Consider the following 19156-nt stretch of genomic DNA (forward strand, 5'->3'; position numbering starts at 1 on the left):
TCCTATCTTAGGTTGGTATGAGCTCTCACAAATCTTACCCATCTTTGGCTGTCCAGTTCAGCTCACAGGGGTGATGGTCTTTTAAGATCACCATCACGATCCATCATCTCCAGTCAATGGTAATGAACCCAAATAGGTTTCGCCAGTATAGCCTCAATATGAGCTCTAAGAAAAGCCATGATCTTGTTGAGTATCAAAGGACCTATAGATATGATAAGCAGCAAGCAAAGGAGGGGACCTAGGAAGGGAAGGAGATAGGGAAGGAGTCCACTGAATCCAGTCTATAGTGGATTATCAGCCAGTGCTTGTCGGCATTTTTCTAAGTCTTCCTGCAGCTGTTTGATCTTGTCCTTACCAATCCCTGACTTGTTGACATAGAAACAGCATTTTTCCTGCAAAGCCAAACAAATGCCTCCCTGTTCAGCAGTTAGAAGGTCTAAACCTCTCCTATTTTGTAGGACCACTTCTGCTAAGGAATCCACCTGATCTTGAAGATCTTGTATGGTGCATGAGAGTATCTGTACATCAGAAATCAATTGTCTGGATAATTTTGTATATTGAGTAAGAGAGACCCCCAAACCAGCAGTACCTGAGGACACTGCTGTAGTTATTCCAAGTCCTGCAAGTAAAGGGATAAAGGTGAGAGCACGTTTAGGTGAGAGCAATGTGATCGATTGTTGGTATAGGAACAGGCTCATCTCCTGGAATAATGTCTACGTCTGGGAGCAAGGCAGCTAGGACACATAGCTCAGTCCAGTTGACAGGCAATTGAGTAAAAGCCTTACTACCTCCACAAACAAATACAGTGCCATTAGGGGGGCACAATGGTTGTGAAAAATTGAATGTCTCAAAGCAATCACTAAATGGTATAGTCCCTACATCTAAATCCCAGGTATTATTATAACCAGGTGAGAAAAGCAAGTAGTATTGGAAAACATGAATGGTTGTACCAAAAATGGTGGAGTCGGTAGACAATTTTTACTGGTGAAATTGGACCACGGTGTATTAGGATAGGTTATATTCTTAGCAATTTTTCTAGTAAGGGTAGCAGCTGAGTCATTTCTATAATCAATTGGAATGGCTAATGGAGCAGGATATCCTAGCTGCAAGCAAAGCCAACAATCTGCAGTCAAGGGAGAATTGGACCAATTAAGCAAGGCGTAAGTGGCTTCAAGAATATCGTAAGTGACAGGGTCTATCTCAGAAGGTCTGTGTTTAGGTAGTGCTAATGGGTGATATAAGAGACTAGGATGCAGTTCCTCGTACATTCGTTGAATTTTCTCATGGACTTGTTTGGCTCTATTAGAATCTTGGGGGCCTCCTCCATCAGATACATGTAGGGGGGCCATAGTAGACCAACAAACTGTTTGCCCTACTAAGTCTGCAGGACATGAGGCAACACTTAATTTTCCAGGGGTATTAGACCAAACCCCTCCAGTTGATCCTGGATGGGACCTTAATAAGGTGGTAGTAAAATAGATTTTACTCCCTGAGGAACAGGTTTGAGCTGAGGAATAACAAAAACAAAAAGGAAGTGTGAAAAGTTGTGCAAGAACAGGGTGCAGGTTTGCCATTAACTGGGGGAATAATTTGTGGTTTTGCGATACAATACCACTGAGTATGTGTCTCCCAAAATGCGATGTGATTGTTGCAATCTATCTCTTGGCATTGTTTTGGGAGATTACCAATGTATGATAGCTTGTGATCTGCCTCATCAGTACTCAATATAAATCCTCCCTCACAACTACATGGTTTGTTTCTGAGCTCCAGTAAATACTCACGAGCCTTAGCAGGGTCCTCAAATCCTGCATGGCTGTGGGAGAGCAGTGAACAGGAAGCCATTATCCAGAGAAGCAATGGTGTGCAGTCACAGGGTTTGCCATTCAGGGGATTTTTCGCATAGATTGTTGGCTGCATCTGTAAGAGAGGAAGATTCATCCTCAAGGGGAAGGTTTCCGTCCCTGGGTTGTGGTAAATCATTGACCTGTTTGACCAGGTGTTCTGGTAACCATCTTGGGGCTGCTTGTTCTTGATCTAAAATGCAAGCTGAGCCTCATCCCCAAATGAGGACGGGATCTGGGCCTTTCCATTTATTTGTTAAAGGATCGCGCCACATAACAGATGGGCGAGCAGAATTAGAAGAGGGATGCCAATGTCTGTCTGTGGCCGAATGTCCTTCATTGTCTAGGGTAAGAAAGTTAAGAACAAATAATGCATGATTAAGGCGATCCCTGGGAGTGGTAAATGCAAGGGAAGAGGCCTTAAGGCGGGTAAGCCAGGTTTTTAAGGTGAGGTGTGCACGTTCCACAATGCCTTGACCTTGAGGTTTATATGGAATTCCAGTAGTATGAGAGATTTGAAGAGTGGCACAAAACTGTTTGAACTCGGTACTGGTATATGCAGGGCCATTATCTGTCTTAATATGTGCTGGTTTTCCCATTATGGAAAAGGCTGACACAAGATGAGAAAGGACATCCTTGGTAGCTTCTCCGGAATGCGGTGATGCAAAAATAAAGCCACTAAAGGTATCTATGGAAACATGTATGTACTTTGCTTTCCCAAATTCAGGAAAGTGAGTAACATCCATCTGCCAAATCTGATTGGGCAGTAATCCTCGAGGGTTAACACCCAGATGTTGAATAGGAAGGGAGACAACACAAGCAGGACATGCTTTTACAATTTCCCTTGCTTGTTGCCTGGTAATTTTACAAAGTAACCTAAGGCTCTGAGAATTTAAGTGGTGAAGGTTATGTAAATCTGTGGCCTCTTGGATGGATCCAATAAGAACTGGGAAAAGGGAGCGAGTGGCTGCTTCAGCCTGAGCATTACCCCGTGATAGGGGACCGGGAAGATCAGAATGTGCTCTAATGTATCCTAAGAAAAATGGATGTTTTCTAGCCTGAAATAGTTGTTGAAGCTGGTTAAACAAAAAGGCTGTGTTGGAGGAAGACTTAATGGTGGGTGAAATCTCCAACAGGGGCACAGAATGGCAATGTAAGCACTGTCTGTATAAATATTAACAGGTTTATCAAAAAATGTCATAAAGACTTGTGTTATAGCAAATAATTCTACAAGCTGTGCTGATGCATAAGCAGTGTCAAAGGTGGTGGGCTGATTATCAACAACAAAGGCTGCATGGCCATTGCTGGAGCCATCTGTAAAAACAGTAAGGGCTTGTGGAATAGGAGCCTTCCGAGTAACCCGAGGAAAAATAAATGGATGTAATTGAGCAAAATGCAAAAGGGGATCATTGGGAAGGTGGTTATCAATTGTTCCCAAAAAGCCTGATAGGGCAATGCCCCATTCATCCCTTGTCTGTAGTAAAAATTGGGTATGATCCTTAGTGTATGGAATCAGAATTCTATCAGGGTCTTTGGCAAAATGTTGTTGAGAAAGCAAGCTACCTTTAATAATGATAGAAGCTACCTGAGCAGGATAGACAGCAATAACTTTAGAGGATGTGGCGGGCAAATGAACCCAAAACAAGGGGTAACCTTTATTTTTAAAATGTGGATCCCGCTGCCAGGATACTCCCATAGGTGTATGAGGGGTGTGTAATATAACCAAAACCAAAGGAAGGTTATAAGATATTTGTGTAACAAATTGTTGAGCAATGGCTTCTGTGACTTGAATTAATGCTTGCCGCGCCTCAGGAGTAAGCTCTTGAGGAGAAGAAGGGTCAGAATCTCCCCTTAAAATATCATTAAGAGGCAAAAGCACATAGGTGGGTAGTTTTAAATATGGTCTTAGCCATTGGATATCCCCTAATAATTTTTGGAAATCGTTGAGAGTGTGGAGATGGTCCACACGCAATTGTATATTAGGGATTTGAATTTGATTAGTTTGAAGTTTGAGGCCCAAGTAGGTGTAGGGGTCCTGTGTCTGAACCTTATCAGGGGCTATCTGAAGTCCCAAGGCAGTGAGGGCCTTATAGAGATCCAAATAACAATTGTTAAGATCATAGGTATTAGGTGCAGCGATTAACAAATCATCCATATAATGTAATATATAAACTTGTGGCCACCGCTCTCTCACAGGGTCTACTGCTTGAGCAACATATTTTTGGCAAAGACTAGGGCTGTTAGCCATACCCTGGGGAAGGACCTTCCATTGAAATCTTTGCATAGGGCCCTGAAAATTGATGCGGTGGAGGCTGAAAGCAAAATAGGGCCTGTCATCAGGATGTAAAGGAATAGTAAAAAAGCAATCTTTTAAGTCAATGACCATTTTATAATAGTCCCTAGGAATACCTACCGGTGTAGGGATGCCTGGCTGTAGTGCCCCCATCGGGCGCATAACCTTATTGATAGCGTGCAAATCCTGTAAAAGGCGCCATTTGCCTGATTTCTTCTTAATAACAAAAATAGGAGTGTTCCAGGGTGAGGTTGAGTGTTCCACATGGCCGGCTGTCAACTGTTCCTGTACTAACATGGAGGTAGCCTCTAATTTTTCTTGGGTAAGGGGCCACTGATCCACCCACACAGGAGTTTGAGTTTTCCAAATAATTTTGTCTGCATGGGGTATAGGAGGGTCAGGGACCACACTAAAAATCCACATACCCAAGTCCAAATTTGTCTGTTTTTTGTATGGGCTGTACAGGCTCAACCTGTCCTTGTCCTAGCCTCCCAAGGCCTGTACCAGGGATAAAGCCCATATGAAGCATTTGATGAATGACTAAAGAGTCGGGACTAGCAAGAATAACTTTCATTTGGCTTAGAATGTCTCGTTCCCAAAGGTTGACAGGGAGATCAGGAACAATAAAGGGGGTAACAGTTCCTTTATTTCCTGTGTTATCTTTTGTGTCAGTCCAATTGAGCACCCTGGAGCTAACTAAGGGGTTTTTTGATTGCCCTATTCCTTTAAGGTCAGTTAGTGATGAGGTGAGGGGCCATTCTGATGGCCAATATTTTTGAGAAATAACTGTGGCATCCGCACCAGTATCTAGGAATCCTTGGAATTTCTTTCCTTCAATAAATAAGGTAAGAGTGGGTCTTTTGTGGGAGATAGGTTGGACCCAATACACATCAGAGGAACCTAAAGAGGCTGTGTTTCATGGTGAATTTTGGGCGGTGGGAGTATTTCCTGAATTGAAGGGAAGGAGTATTAATTGTGCAATTCTTGATCCTGCAGGGATGGCCGCTATTCCATTAATAACTGTGGCCAGTATTTTAATTTCTCCAGTGTAATCATAATCAATGATGCCAGGGAAGACCTGAACACCTTGTAAGGTGCTAGAAGCTCTCCCAGGAATAAGAGCACACATATGAGGTGGAGGGGGCCTACAACCCCAGTGGGTATTATTTGGGGTCCTTGCATAGAGTCTAATATTGTATCAGTGGAGGCACAGAGGTCCAATCCTGCGCTGCCTGGGGTAGCACGTTGGAGGGAGGTGATTGTGGAGAAGGACGGGGGCCTGGATTGGGTTGGGAGTCTGAGAGGGAACAAACCTTATTGCCCCTGGGTTTGCTCTGGGGGTGGTCGGGGACAGGGGCTGACCCCGAGAGGAGTTTCCCGGGAAGTTAGAGGGAATAGGCTGTCCAAGGGCAGTGATCTTGGATCTACATTCCTTGGCCCAGTGGTGACCTTTACCACATTTAGGGCAAAGGGTGAGCGGAGGTGGTTTAGCCCCTGTTTGAGGAGATATGGGTCCTTGACCCAGTCTCCCTGTTGGGCACTCTCGTGCAAAATGGCCAGGTTGTTTGCAAGTAAAGCAAGTACGTGGGCCAGGGTTGTGAAGGGCCTTGGTGAAGGCGGCGCCAATAGCGAGACCCATGGCATGGGCCGTTCCTACCCCAGCACACAGCCTAATGAAGTCAGAAAGGTCCCCTTTATCTTTATGGGGCCGAAGAACATCTTGACATATTGGGTTGGCATTTTCAAAGGCAAGATATTTTACAAAGGAGCTCTCGCTTTCACTTGGTCCAAGTAAGCACTCCACAGCTAGATTAAGCCGGGCAACAAAGTCACTGTAAGGCTTGTCAGGACCCTGTAGAATTTTTGCTAGGGAGGTGGTGGCCGAGCCCTTTTGAGGGAGCCGTCTCCAAGCATGCAAACCAGCAGTTTGAACCTGTGCTAGGAGCCCAGTAGGGAAGCGCACCTGTTTAGGGTTAGTATCAAATGGCGCATTACCCACTATTTTAACATAGGTCCAGGATTTAGAGGAAGCCTTGGTTGAATTTTTTTGGGCAGTTTCCTGACAGTATTCCTTAAAGTCTGCGTTCCACAACAGGAAGTCACCTGCACTGAGGGTGGCTCGGGCCAAAATTTCCAATCATTAGGGGTGAGCCATTGTGTACTATGGTTCTCTAGCAAGGCCAGTGAATAAGGTGCAGTGGGACCATACTTAGCACAAGCCTTTTTAAGTCTTTCAAGAAAATGGAGGCTCAGCCTTTTATAAGAACCAAGGGCTCCACTCTGTCCAGAGGTGGGCTCCTCCTCATCCCCTGATTTCTGGTCCTCCTCTTGTTCTCCCTCTGGTTCTACCTCTTGTTCCTCCCCTGATTCCTTTTCCTGACCTCCTTCTAGACCCTCTGCTTTAGTCTGTGGGAGCTGATCTGCTTGACTGCGAGTAACTGAAAAGGCAAGAACAGGCTGACCACGCAGCTTCACCTTACGAGTATTAAGGGTTTGGGGCCAGTTTGTGTTAACTTCGTGCCCAAGGCCAGTGAGCGAAGTTTGGCATCAAGGGCTTTTATTTCTTTTAAAAGTTGGATTTGTTCCCACCTATGTTGGAGAGACTCACGTAAAGGGGTTAGATTAGGCAAGGGAAGCGGGGAAAAAATATCTGGGGGGGGGCAGTAGGTCCCTGAAGGGCCGGAGCACGAAAGGCAGGGGGTGTATAAGAGGGAAGTGGATTTTTAAGAGGTGGCAGGTCTGGAGAATGGTGTTGAGCCGCTGCCTCCTCCAGGGTAGCCTCCTCCTCTGGGGTCACCTCATCATAGGGATTTAAAACTGGATAAACTTTAGGGGGATTTTTAGGGGACTCTTTTGGTAAGGTGGTAAGGTGGGGTCTGGGAGGGTCCCAGGGTCCTGAGAAGGCTGAGTAGGGGGCATTTGAATACTAACCGAAGGGCATGCCGAGGGGGGGCGAGAGGTGGATTGCATTGCCTGCTCCCCAATTTTTACAAGTTTTAAAGTACCACTGTCAAAGGGTGAACTTTTAAGAATCTCATTAATTAAATTCCAATAAGAAAAGGCAGTGACAGGCACCTTTTGAGGACCAAAAGTCTCATAATAATCTTTGAGGCAGTCTCCTACTCTGAGCCACCTTTTACCATCAATTGACCCCTCGAGGGGAAACCAAGGACACAAATCCTCTATGTATGAAAAGAATAATTTTAAGTCCTTTTTCTTAACACACGCTCCCCGAGTCTTGAGGGCCTCCTTGAGACCCGACAGAAACAAATCATGTGACGAAACTACTTGTCCCATGGTGTGTCACTCACCTTGCGCCGGCCTCACTCTCCTCCTGGATCTGACTCCCGGTCACGTTTACCGAGGCGATCCCGAATCCCGCTTGGCCAAGTCTTCCCTGGAGGGTGGCGTTCGCTTCTCTGGCAAAGGTTCCAATCAACCACGTTGGGCGCCAACTGTCCCGACCTGCGGGACATCAACACAGGATGGCAAACCTAAGAGAGAAGGAATGAAGGGACAAGAGACACAGGGAGTGACAGCAAGACAGGAATTCTGATCAAGCTGCAAATTTTTATTGTTCTCAAGGGTATTTATGCTGAGGGAATGAGGGGTATGATGAGACACAGGCTGGTTGATTGTGTTTTTCTTTTGGGCTCCTGATAAGGTGCAAGTTCATGCCGGCAGGCCATGGCAGAACTATCAGCCGGAAGTGGGGAGAGGGCGCGCTCCGGGAATCCGTCAGCCTTCAGCTGCAGGGTGCCTGAGTCAGCTGCAGGGTGTTTGTGCAGGGGAGGCAACCGCAAAATGCTCCCTGGGCTGCTGCTTATCATAAAGGTCAGAACGTCCTCAGAATGAGAACTTCTTCTTGGTCCCTGACACATCTCAAGACCCTGAAACTTAATTGTGTCCCAGAGTCTTTTTTGCCAAATAAAGAAACATACTCACTGATTTTGGGGTCTACACATGAACTCTTTGAAGGCCATTCTTTATCTACCACTCCAATCTTTTACTTTTGAACTATTTATAGATAGATAGATATACGCTCATACATTTCCATTCTCCTCTCTGCTTCTCTGTTGAAGCATACAGTCCTATTTTTATTTTGTCCTTTAGCGTGTTTCACTTCACAGCCCAGTAGTGCTATGTTGTGGGAAGGCCAGAGAAGGTGCTTGAAGACAGCTTTGGAGACATGATTCATTGGGGAAAGCTTATAGCAGATCAGTGGCAGCTGCAGGAAGAGTTCCATGGCAACAAACTGACTGAGAACATCTGCATCACTTAAAGTGCTTCTCCAAGCAGTACCTCTCTTTCTGTGATGTTTTGCCTATTGGCACTGGCCAATAGGCATGAGTGACATGTATCCTTTCCCCAGTGCCCTCAGTTCTTTGCTCATCCCCATTCAGGGGGTCTTACGTGTTAGACTGAAGAAGCAGTGACATCAGCATTACTTTTCTTATATGACCAGCATTCCAAGGAGCAACTGACCCAGTGTACATGCAAGAAAGTAGATTTTTTACACATAACACTAACTTGCCCTAGTCCTAGTGTGCATGAGAGAAATCCAGTGTCTTTTAAGATAATATGTATCTGAACTTTCCAGATCAGGTTTGCTATCATTTTTTCCTTAATTTTGGTAGGTTTTTGGGAACAGAAAGGGAGCATCCAGGATCATGGTGTTTTACTGTTCATCTTTTCTTTAGTAACAACATAGCACAAATAGCAAATTCAGATGGGTGCCATTAATCAAGCATGTGAACTTTCCATATATGTTTTAAGTTGCATCATTACCAGGGGCACTTTATTTCCAGGAAAGGACAATGGCATGAGTTGAGTATTAGGGAACAAATCCCAAGCTGAGTTTCTCATCTATCAAGTGGATTATATAACAGTAACAGGCTATTTTAGGGCTTTGATTGGTGACCCAAGTATGCACATAAAGTAATTTGGAAATCAGCTTATGTTTTTATACATAGAATTTCCCGTAAAAGATATGGGTAGTAAAGTTTGACAATAAGGGAATGTAAGCCATGTTCTTCATTCAGAGCCTTAGAACTTAGCCTACATATATGTCTACTCTCTGGTTTTGCTGTGTTTTTTTATTTCTAGGAATTCATCTACAACCTTATCAACCGGAGGGAGTCAACTGACTGATTCAATGCTTCCATTGTCAGAATGGTTGTATCCTGGAAAATGAGATGGGTCTCGGTAATACCTGTCAGGTATGTTAGTGTGGAACAAGCACTGTTCACCTCCACCTAAATACCTCCTCACATTTTATTACCATCTTAGCTGTTAGCTACAAGATCTATTTTTACACTAGGATGTGAAATGCCTCACTTTTATTAAGAGATCACAAATTTGGAGTTGATTTTTCCAGTTGTGGGGGTGGTTAAGAATCATGTCATTACCCTTATTTTATCTGAGCTTTGTCATGTATCTATGAGAAGAGTTAATTACTTGAGTTAGAAGTGCAGTTAATGGGTCCAGGCTTAGGACTTTTCTCTGTGTTAAGTATGTATACTTGCCCAAGGATCAAATTGACTCTGACCTACTTAATAACACTTAATAAAGTTAACAGTATTGCTTCTAATTTTAATCTCTCTTCCTCAGTGGGGGTGGTTTGGGGTGGGGCTGCTTCCCCTTTTTATACTGTGATAGAGAAATGAAGAGGAAGTACACTATTTTCCAAAATACAACTTAGCCATCTAATGGCCTTAAAAGGGTTTGAGGTATGGGGCTGGGGCTTTAGCTCAGTGTTAGAGAACTTGCCTAGCATGTGTGAGGCACCTTGTTCAGTTCTCAGCACCACATATAAATAAATAAAATAAGGATCCATTGACAACTAAAAAAATTTTTTTAAAAAGTGTTGCAGGTGAGGTAGAGCCTAGAAACTTGGAGAATCAGATGTGACCTCTTGGGCATTGATCAGTAGGTGGTGTGTTGAAATTGATGCTTCTGTCAGGATAATCAGCAATACTGCCCTGGGTTGACATATGTGGACTTGGATTAAAGGAAAGTTCAGTCACAACACCCCTTGGGTTAATCACACAAGAATTACTTATGTGAAGGATACCAAAGATATCCTGGTATAATTATGATATATGTCACAGGCAGCTTGATTAGAAATTAGGAATATAAAAACTTCCTAATCCCAATAAATTTTCACCAGTGGTCACTGGTGATAATGAGCAAGGGTCTCATCATCTTTTTAGAAGTTCACCATCCCCTCCAATGCTCACCTTACATATATAAAGTTTGAGCTGGAGCAGTGCTGCATGTAGGCTAGTCTGATGATATGTTGAAGGCTCTTTATTTAGTCCAGGTGTACCTCATTAATCTTGGCATTATTCAGAACACAATATAACCTCTCAGTAGTGTCACCTGAGATTCATCACTGATCCCTCTTAGCTTCCTTGGGCAAAGAAAATATTCCTGGTTTATTCCTGCACTGAGAATTATGAAAGTAGAATAAAACTCAGATTCATGGAGATGAGGTGTCCTTCCTATAATCTCTTTGGTCTCAGTCATTGAAATTGTCTTACTGACTTCATTGAGAGCCAGAAACTTCCACTTGTTCTTTACCTTTCCAGCTCTAGTATAAATTCTTTAAATATATACCAACTCCCATTCTGTTTTGGTAGAAGTGTATTTAGAATTTTTACATCTACATTATGAAGAATATTGGTTTCCAATTTTTCTTTCTTATGATAATTTTGTCTGGTTTAGTATTTTGGTAAATCTGGCCTCATAGAATAAGTCAAAAGGTGTTCCACTTAAATTTTCAGGAAGAGTTTATGTAGAATTGTTATTGATTAGTTTTTAGATGTTTGATAGAATTCACTAATGACTGCAAATTAATTATGTAGACACATCTGATTTTTGGTAATAAAAGATAAACTTCTTTCTAAATTGTATCCTCAGGGAATGCTAAACAGAATAATTTTAATCCAGTTAACTAACTTATTAGAAGGTTGCTCTGGGCATAGTTTGGGCTGGGATAGTTAAATAAGAAAATTATTTTCTATATGAAATTAATATGATCATGTCAAAAAAAGTGAACTGCCACTCTATCATTACAGCATTCTAACCACCTGCAAGCAGCAAGGTGTTTTATATCAATGAAATTATAGTACACATATAGCTCATATGGTTTCTATTTATTAATGTACCACTGCCACTGTAATGTTGCATTTTATTATATCACAATCATTTTTAACTGGCTGCATAAAATGCCATCAAGAGAATTTATAATTTGCTTAAATATTCTACTGAGAGGAGTCATGAGTCCTCTCCTTTTTTTGGGTTGCTTAAACTAATTTTGATGTAAACGTCTTTGAGCATATAGTTTTCACAGGATTTTTAATTTGAGCCTTAGGGCCTATTTTTTCTTCAGAAATATCACTCTATTTGAGGATGCAAGCTCTTCAAATGTTTTCATTTTTCAGGAGTATTCTTTTTCCTTGCATATCACAGCAATTTTAGAGTCATAAGTCCCTTCAGGCATCTCCTGAAGTATGCCAATTTGGATTTATAAAGTTTCATTTTATACCCATACTTCTTATGAGAAAGATTTACTGTCTATTTTCCCCATTTGAATGTGTGTTCTAGATATGAACATATACAAATATGGCATAACAAATCCCACTATTCAGTATAATCATAATGCACCAACTAAAAAAGACCAAGGGCCTTTATAGGTTTTATTCACATAGAACTTGAGCCAATAGAAGTCACTCTTTAAATTTATACAGATGGAAGGAAAACACAGAAGGCAGGAGACAGTTGGGAAGGAAGGAAAGCACTCTCATCAGGGCAGCTGGGCCAGAAGCAGAGGCCACAATGTGTAAGTCCTATTAATAGTCAGTTCTTAGCATTTCTGACTTGATGTTTTCAAGTAAGTCTGCTCTTCTCCATCAGTTGTGTTGGTTTCATTGATTTCTATTTTTTCCTGACTTTTTTTTTGCTTGTGTTAGAAGTTCAATTACACAAATATTGAGCCTTATTGCTTGTTAACTCCTGAAGTAATTGAACACCATCAATTCCCTCAGCAAGCTCACTGAGGCATACCTAATTTTGCTCTAGGAATGTACTAGTGTCCTAATGTGTGAAAGATTGTACATAATTTCTTTATGAAGTGAATCATATATTAGAGTTTGTGTTTTCAACCTACAGCTGTGGAAACTTTGTTGTTTCTTATGGGAAAATGTGATCAAAACTGCCTTTTTGCTTCATTTCAGATGATTGCTCTCATAATTTACTTGGCAGGAAGATTAAATGTTTAAGGACCATTTCTGATTCTTTGTCCCCTGTCCATTTTAAACAACTAGAAAGAAGAGATGGAAAGGTACACAGTAGATGTAGCTGGACTTTCATTATTGATGTTGATATTTTTCTAAATGATGTGTAAAATATCATAAATCAAAATCTTGTCATATTCAATGATTTTATTTCAGAATGCTTGAATGAAAACACTGTAGGTTAAGATGCAGAATCTGATGGGGGAAGATCCAATGGGTGTTATTGTTACCATTCTGCAATTTCAAGATTAGTACTCTCTTTTTTTCTTCCTGTATATATTCATTACTGCCTGATTTTGTGATAGATATCCTCTAGCATACCAATTGATGTCTTTGTTTCCTTTCTTTATATATTTTTGAAATTTTTTCTTAATGGTTGCCCTAGTGATTATAATAAACATCTTCACTTAAAATAATTTTATACAGATTGATGCCAACAATTTTAATAGTATAAAAGCTTTACTTCAATATAGTTTTCTCTCTCCCTTCTTATTGATCTTATTGTCATATAAATTGCATCTTTTGATATCATAAATAAAATTTACTTATCAAAGGGAGAAACTATCCTTCCCATAGAAACATAGGAAATAACTAAAATGAGAAACATCATTGCATTTTCAGTTAGCAAAAGACCCTCTTAGAGCTGATCTTTCTCCCTGTTTACCACAGACCTTCCCCTGAGGTTTAACCTTATTCTAGATAACAATTCAGACTTCCAGTATTCTTTCTGGGATCAGCACCTAATGAATGTTGTCTGCACATTGCAGTCCTTTCATGACATGCACACACCATCTCATGACTCTAGCATTTGGGTTCATCTGCCCTTTTCTTGGATTTAGATTTTCTCCAGGTCTTTCCTGTATAATGTATGCAGGGGACAAGGAGAAAAATGCACATCTTCAGCAAAATTTAAAGCAGGAGTCATTTTCATGTGCTGCTGACTACATATGAGGTATTCATTTATTTCTCTAAAGCAAGAATTCCTAACCTGGGTCCTTAGAAGTTGTAAAATCCACTGAAATTATATTTAAATTTTTTCATAGCACACATTTTTCTAGGAGGACAGCCTACCTTCATCACGTTCTAAAAGAGGGACCATGAAAAAATGAAATGAAGGATCACTGTGCTTCAAGTTATCTAGATATATTTCCTTCTTTTTCCTGGTGGATCAAGGGAGAAAACTTCCCCGGAAAGTGGCACTTTAGCTTCCTCTTTTGACAACTAGCACGTGGCTGGCAGGCAGGTGAGAGGGTTTTGTATACAGAGGCATCATGTCTGATAATGGGATTATAGGAATGGGGGATGCTTAATTTCAGCCTTATTTTATAATCTTGTGTAAACTAAGACTGGGTAACTGTAAGACCTTCCACTTAACCGTGCCACCCTTCTGTTCATATGATAGTGCTAGTTTAGAAATTGGGCTTACATGTGTTTTTACAGAGTTAACAAGTTAAAAGACTTAGAGCCTGTGATTTAAGAGAGTTAAGAAGAAATAAGAAACGCTTATTAATATCAGAATTTATCAATTGCAGTGTTTTTATTTTTTTAATTTCTTATTTTTTTTTTTTTAGTACCAGGGATTGAGCCCAAGGGTGTTTAATCACTGAGCCACATTTCCAGCCGTTTTTATTTTTCATTTAGTGTCAGGTCTCACCAAGTTTCTTAGGACCTCATTTAAGTTGTTGAGGCTTGCTTTGCACTGGTCATTCTCTTGCCTCAGTCTCCCAAAGTAATTGGGATTGCAGGTATGTGCCAACACTCCCAACAATACCAGTCTTTTTAATGTGTCTTCCTTAATTTTTAGATGTGCTTAAAAGATGCACCATTTCTAAATCATGAGTATATTGTACTCTGTCAGAAACTGTGTTGCATATGTGGAAGACTTATCTCTTCTTACATGGTTTGGTACTTTGCCACTTTCCTAATATGTCTGGTCTGTCTTCTTTGGGTCCTGTTTATTCTTAGGCAGGCGTAGTGGGAGTCTTGTGTTCTAATCTCTACTCATTAGTGATGTGTCCTTGAGTTAGCTATTTAATTTCCTTGAAATTCAGTGTCCTCAATGATAAAGAGGGGATAATGATCTTTCTTTGGATGACTGTTTTGAGAACATCTATATGGTTGGTATTTAGTAGATTCCTAGTTTTTTTATTTGTTTGTTTCTTTGTGTTTGTTTTGCTACTGGGGATTGAACCCAGGAGTTCTCTACCTCTGAGCTACATCTCTAGTCCTATTTTTTTTTATTTTAACATGTTGAGACAGGGTTTCTGTGAGTTGCCAAGGATGACCTTGAATTTATAATCATCCTGCCTCAACTCCCAGAATCTCCAGGATTACAGGTGGGTGCCACAGCATTCTGCCTAGACACTAGATTTGTTACCTTGTAACTTGCATAGACATCTTTCAGGACTACTATTTGGTGATTTTACTATAATATAGGAAGCTCTTCCTGGAAATAACAAAGTTCTGTGGTATATATACACAATGGAATACTATAAAGCTGTAAAGAAGAATAAAATTATGGCATTTGTAGGCAAATGAATGGAATTGGAGAATATCATACTAAGTAAAATAAGCCAATCCCCAAAAAACAAAGGTCAAATGTTTTCCCTGATCAGTGGATGATAATACAGAATAGGGGTGGGGATGTTGGGGGATAAGAGAAGAATGGAGAAACTTTAGATTATGTAGAGGGAAATGAGAGGGGGGAGGGTGTGTGGGGATATGAAAGATGGAATGAGACAGACATAATTACCTTGTGTACATGTATGATTACACTAATGGTGTTAATCTACATCATGTACAACCATATAAGCAAAAAGTTGTACCCCATTTGTGTACAATGAATTAAAATGCAGTCTAGAAAAATAAAAAAGACCTTACAAAAAAGAAATAACAAAGTAGCAATCAGTGCTGTAGAATTAACTTTTTAAAAAGGATGTTTGAATTATACTTCTAATTTGTCATTTTAAATTACATTTTGGTAGCAAGGATTGAACCTAGGGACACTTTACCACTGAGCTGCATGCCTGGCCCTCTTTATTGTTTAGTCTGAGATAGTCTCACTAAATTATTGAGACTAGACTCAAATTTGCCATCCTCCAGCTTCCCAAGTAGTTGTCATTATAGATGTGCACCATCCTGCCCTGTGTGCTTCTTTGCCATTCAGAAGATTTTGTTTTCAGAGTGCCTTATCAATATTTTAAATATTTTTTGCTCATCCAGCTTGTTGTGCATGGGTTTCTGTTGTAATCTGATTTTGAACTACTAAAGATTAGGTCATAGATTTTATGACTATGCAGTATTTTGTCTTATTTAATTTACATTTAAATGAGTATATTATCTTTCCTTCAGAAAGATCTTGTATGCTTATATGCTTTTCCTATTTTTCATTCTTTTAATTTATTTCTTTAATATCATGTCATGTTAATTTTATGTCATTTCATTTTATGGTGCTGGGCATTGAACCTCAGGCCTCCTACATGGTAGGCAACTGCTCTACCACTAGTTATTCTCCTATCTCTTCATTATATTCTTAATATCCAGCTTAACTCTTTTGTGTGTGTGTGTGTGTTTGAACATTTTGAAAGTGAGTATTCTGGTTGCTTTCCTTTCATATAGAAAAAATACACAAAGTTAAAATAAAATCATGCAAAATCAGAGTCACGAGTTCCAAAGGCGTTATCTCCCACAGTGTGAATTACTGTGTCACTCTGGTGGTCCATGGGAGTCATTGTGAATCCAGCTAACAAAAATTGCCGGGCCAAAAATTAAATGACAATGCTCTTTCCTTCCCAGCACACTTCCCTTTCTGATTCTTAGGTGATACCTGTCCCAAGAAGCCACATGTATTCTTCTCTGGGACTGAGGTTGAGAGGGTAGTCCCACCAAACTGCCGCTCTGAGCAGAAATGTCTTAGCACCACCTTACCTTGTCTGGCCCCAAGGTTCCCAAGGTTTGGGATGAGTGGGAGTTAGTTTTCTGAAATGTCTGCTTGGTGCTAGCCACACTCTGCCAGAGGCCCCAAAATGCACCTGCCTGGCTACTGACGGTGCCTCTTTTCCTCCCACTGAACCAGGCTGCCTTGCTCCTTAGCAGCTGATTCCCACGAGGGTGTGTCCTGCCGTCCGCGCTGGGCTGGGCCTCTCAGCATCCTCTGATGTTGCTACAGACGCTTGGTAGGATGGTGGGGACTCTGGGTGGGCATCATTTTCACCCTGGAGTTCAAAGCCCGTCTCTGTATATAGAGGTGGAGAAATGTCCAAGGCCTCTCCCTCTGCAGGACAGGGGTGTTTCTGGGCATTGAGGCTCTCCTCATAAGCTGGAGGGTAAAAGTCTGGCCTGTCCACTGTGGCCAGGGGCAGGTCCCCGTGAGCAAGGTGTCGTCTGAGTGCATGGCTGAACACCCCTTTGTTTTCACTCGCCTGGCGGTAGGTGCTCCAGAAAATTCCACTCAGAAGGATCACAAAGCCCAGAGGCAGAAGTGAATACGCAATGATCAGGTTTCTTTGACAATGGAATATAGAGTTGGAGGAAATGAAGAAGGACCCCAGGCAGATCATCAGGAAGCAATTTCAGAGGTGTCAGTTCTTAGTCAGCCAGCTCAATTCTTCAGGGCTTGAGGGAAGGCAGAACATCATGGCGGAAGAGTATGGAGGAGGGAAGCAGCTCACATGATGATCAGAGAGCAGAGAAAGAGAGATCACCATTGCTAAATACAAACATATATCCCAAAGCCACACCCCTAATGCCCACCTCCTCCAGCCAAACCCCTCCTGCCTTCAGTTATCACTCAATTAATCATATTAGGTGATTAGTTCCCTGACTGGGTTAAGGCTCTCTTAACCCAATCATTTCTTCTCTGAACCTTCTTGCTTTGTCTCACACAAGAGCTTTTGGGGGATACCTCACATCCAAACCATAACATATTCTGTTTATTTACCCACCAATATATACAATATACATATAGTATACTATACAGATACAAATGTAGCACTTATTTATAATACTATATGTAGTCTTGAACAAAAATGTTTCTCTCCTCAGACTCCTATGTCAAATTTCTAATTCTTTTTTTTTTACGTTTACATAGGGTAATGATGTTTATTTTTTTCCCTTCCCCCCCACCCCTCCCACCCCTCTTTTCCCTCTATACAGTCCTTCTTTCCTTCATTCTTACCGCTCTCCTTAGCCTAACTCTAAACCTAACCCTAAACCTAATGCTAACCCCTCCCACCCCCCATTATATGTCCTCATCCGCTTATCAGCGAGATCATTCGTCCTTTAGTTTTTTGAGATTGGCTTATCTCACTTAGCATGATATTCTCCAATTTCATCATTTGCCTACAAATGCCATAATTTTATCATTCTTCATTGCGGAGTAATATTCCATTGTATAAATATGCCACAGTTTCTTTATCCATTCATCAACTGAAGGGCATCTAGGTTGGTTCCACAATCTGGCTAAGTTGAATTGAGCAGCAATGAACATTGATGTGTCTGTATCTCTGTAGTATGCTCATTTTAAGTCCTTTGGGTATAGGCCAAGGAGTGGGATAGCTGGGTCAAATGGTGTTTCCATTCCAAGCTTTCTGAGGAATCTCCACACTGCTTTCCAGAGTGGCTGCACTAATTTGCAACCCCACCAGCAATGTATGAGTGTTCCTTTTTCACCACATCCTCGCCAACACCTATTGTTGCTTGTATTCTTGATAATCGCCATTCTAATTGGGGTGAGATGAAATCTTAGGGTAGTTTTGATTTGCATTTCCCTTATTACTAGGGATGTTGAACATTTCTTCATATATCTGTTGATTACCTGTACATCTTCTTCTGTAAAGTGTCTGTTCATTTCCTTAGCCCATTTGTTGATTGGATTATTTGTATTCTTCGTGTAGAGTTTTTTGAGTTCTTTATAGATTCTGGAAATTAGTGCTCTATCTGAGGTATGGTTGGCAAAAATATTCTCCCACTCTGTAGGCTCTCTCTTCACATTTCTGATAGTTTCCTTTGCTGAGAGAAAGCTTTTTAGTTTGAATCTATCCCAGTTGTTGATTCTTGCTTTTATTTCTTGTGCTATGGGAGTCCTGTTAAGGAAGTCTGATCCTAAGCCAACAAGTTGAAGATTTAGACCTACTTTTTCTTCTATAAGATGCAGGGTCTCTGGTCTGATTCCGAGGTTCTTGATCCATTTTGAGTTGATTTTTGTGCAGGGTGAGAGATACGGGTTTAATTTCATTCTATTGCATATGGTTTTCCAGTTTTCCCAGCACCATTTGTTGAAGAGGCTATCTTTTCTCCATTGCGTATTTTTGGAACCTTTGTCTAGTATGAGAAAATTGTATTTATTTGGGTTTGTGTCCATGTCCTCTATTCTGTACCATTGATCTACCTGTCTATTTTGGTACAAATACCATGCCGTTTTTGTTACTATTGCTTTGTAGTAGAGTTGAAGATCTGGTATTGCAATACCCCCTGCTTTGCTCTTGCTACTGAGGATTGCTTTAGCTATTCTAGGTTTTTTATTCTTCCAGATGAATTTCATAATTGCTTGCTCTATTTCTGCAAGGTACATCATTGGGATTTTAATTGGAATTGCATTAAATCTGTATAGCACTTTAGGTAGTATAGCCATTTTGACAATATTAATTCTGCCTATCCAGGAACATGGGAGATCTTTCCATCTTCTAAGGTTTTCTTTAATTTCTTTCTTTAGTGTTCTGTAGTTC

The 19156-nt window shown here is 41.0% G+C and overlaps 1 protein-coding gene across 1 annotated transcript; it reads right to left on the minus strand.

The window, feature by feature from the left end:
• Positions 1 to 16519: 16519 nt before the first annotated feature.
• Positions 16520 to 16990, minus strand: LOC124974669 (transmembrane protein 252-like). The gene has a single exon (XM_047537768.1). The coding sequence runs from the start codon at positions 16988 to 16990 to the stop codon at positions 16520 to 16522; it is 471 nt and encodes a 156-aa protein (XP_047393724.1).
• Between the last annotated feature and the right edge of the window lie 2166 nt (positions 16991 to 19156).

Source organism: Sciurus carolinensis, unplaced genomic scaffold (genome assembly GCF_902686445.1).
Source record: "Sciurus carolinensis unplaced genomic scaffold, mSciCar1.2, whole genome shotgun sequence".
Classification (NCBI taxonomy): Eukaryota; Metazoa; Chordata; class Mammalia; order Rodentia; family Sciuridae; genus Sciurus; species Sciurus carolinensis.

What these genes read in the sequence shown, in the direction of transcription:
- LOC124974669 (XM_047537768.1), bottom strand. Translation starts at nt 16,990, where the DNA reads ATGATCTGCCTGGGGTCCTTCTTCATTTCCTCCAACTCTATATTCCAT.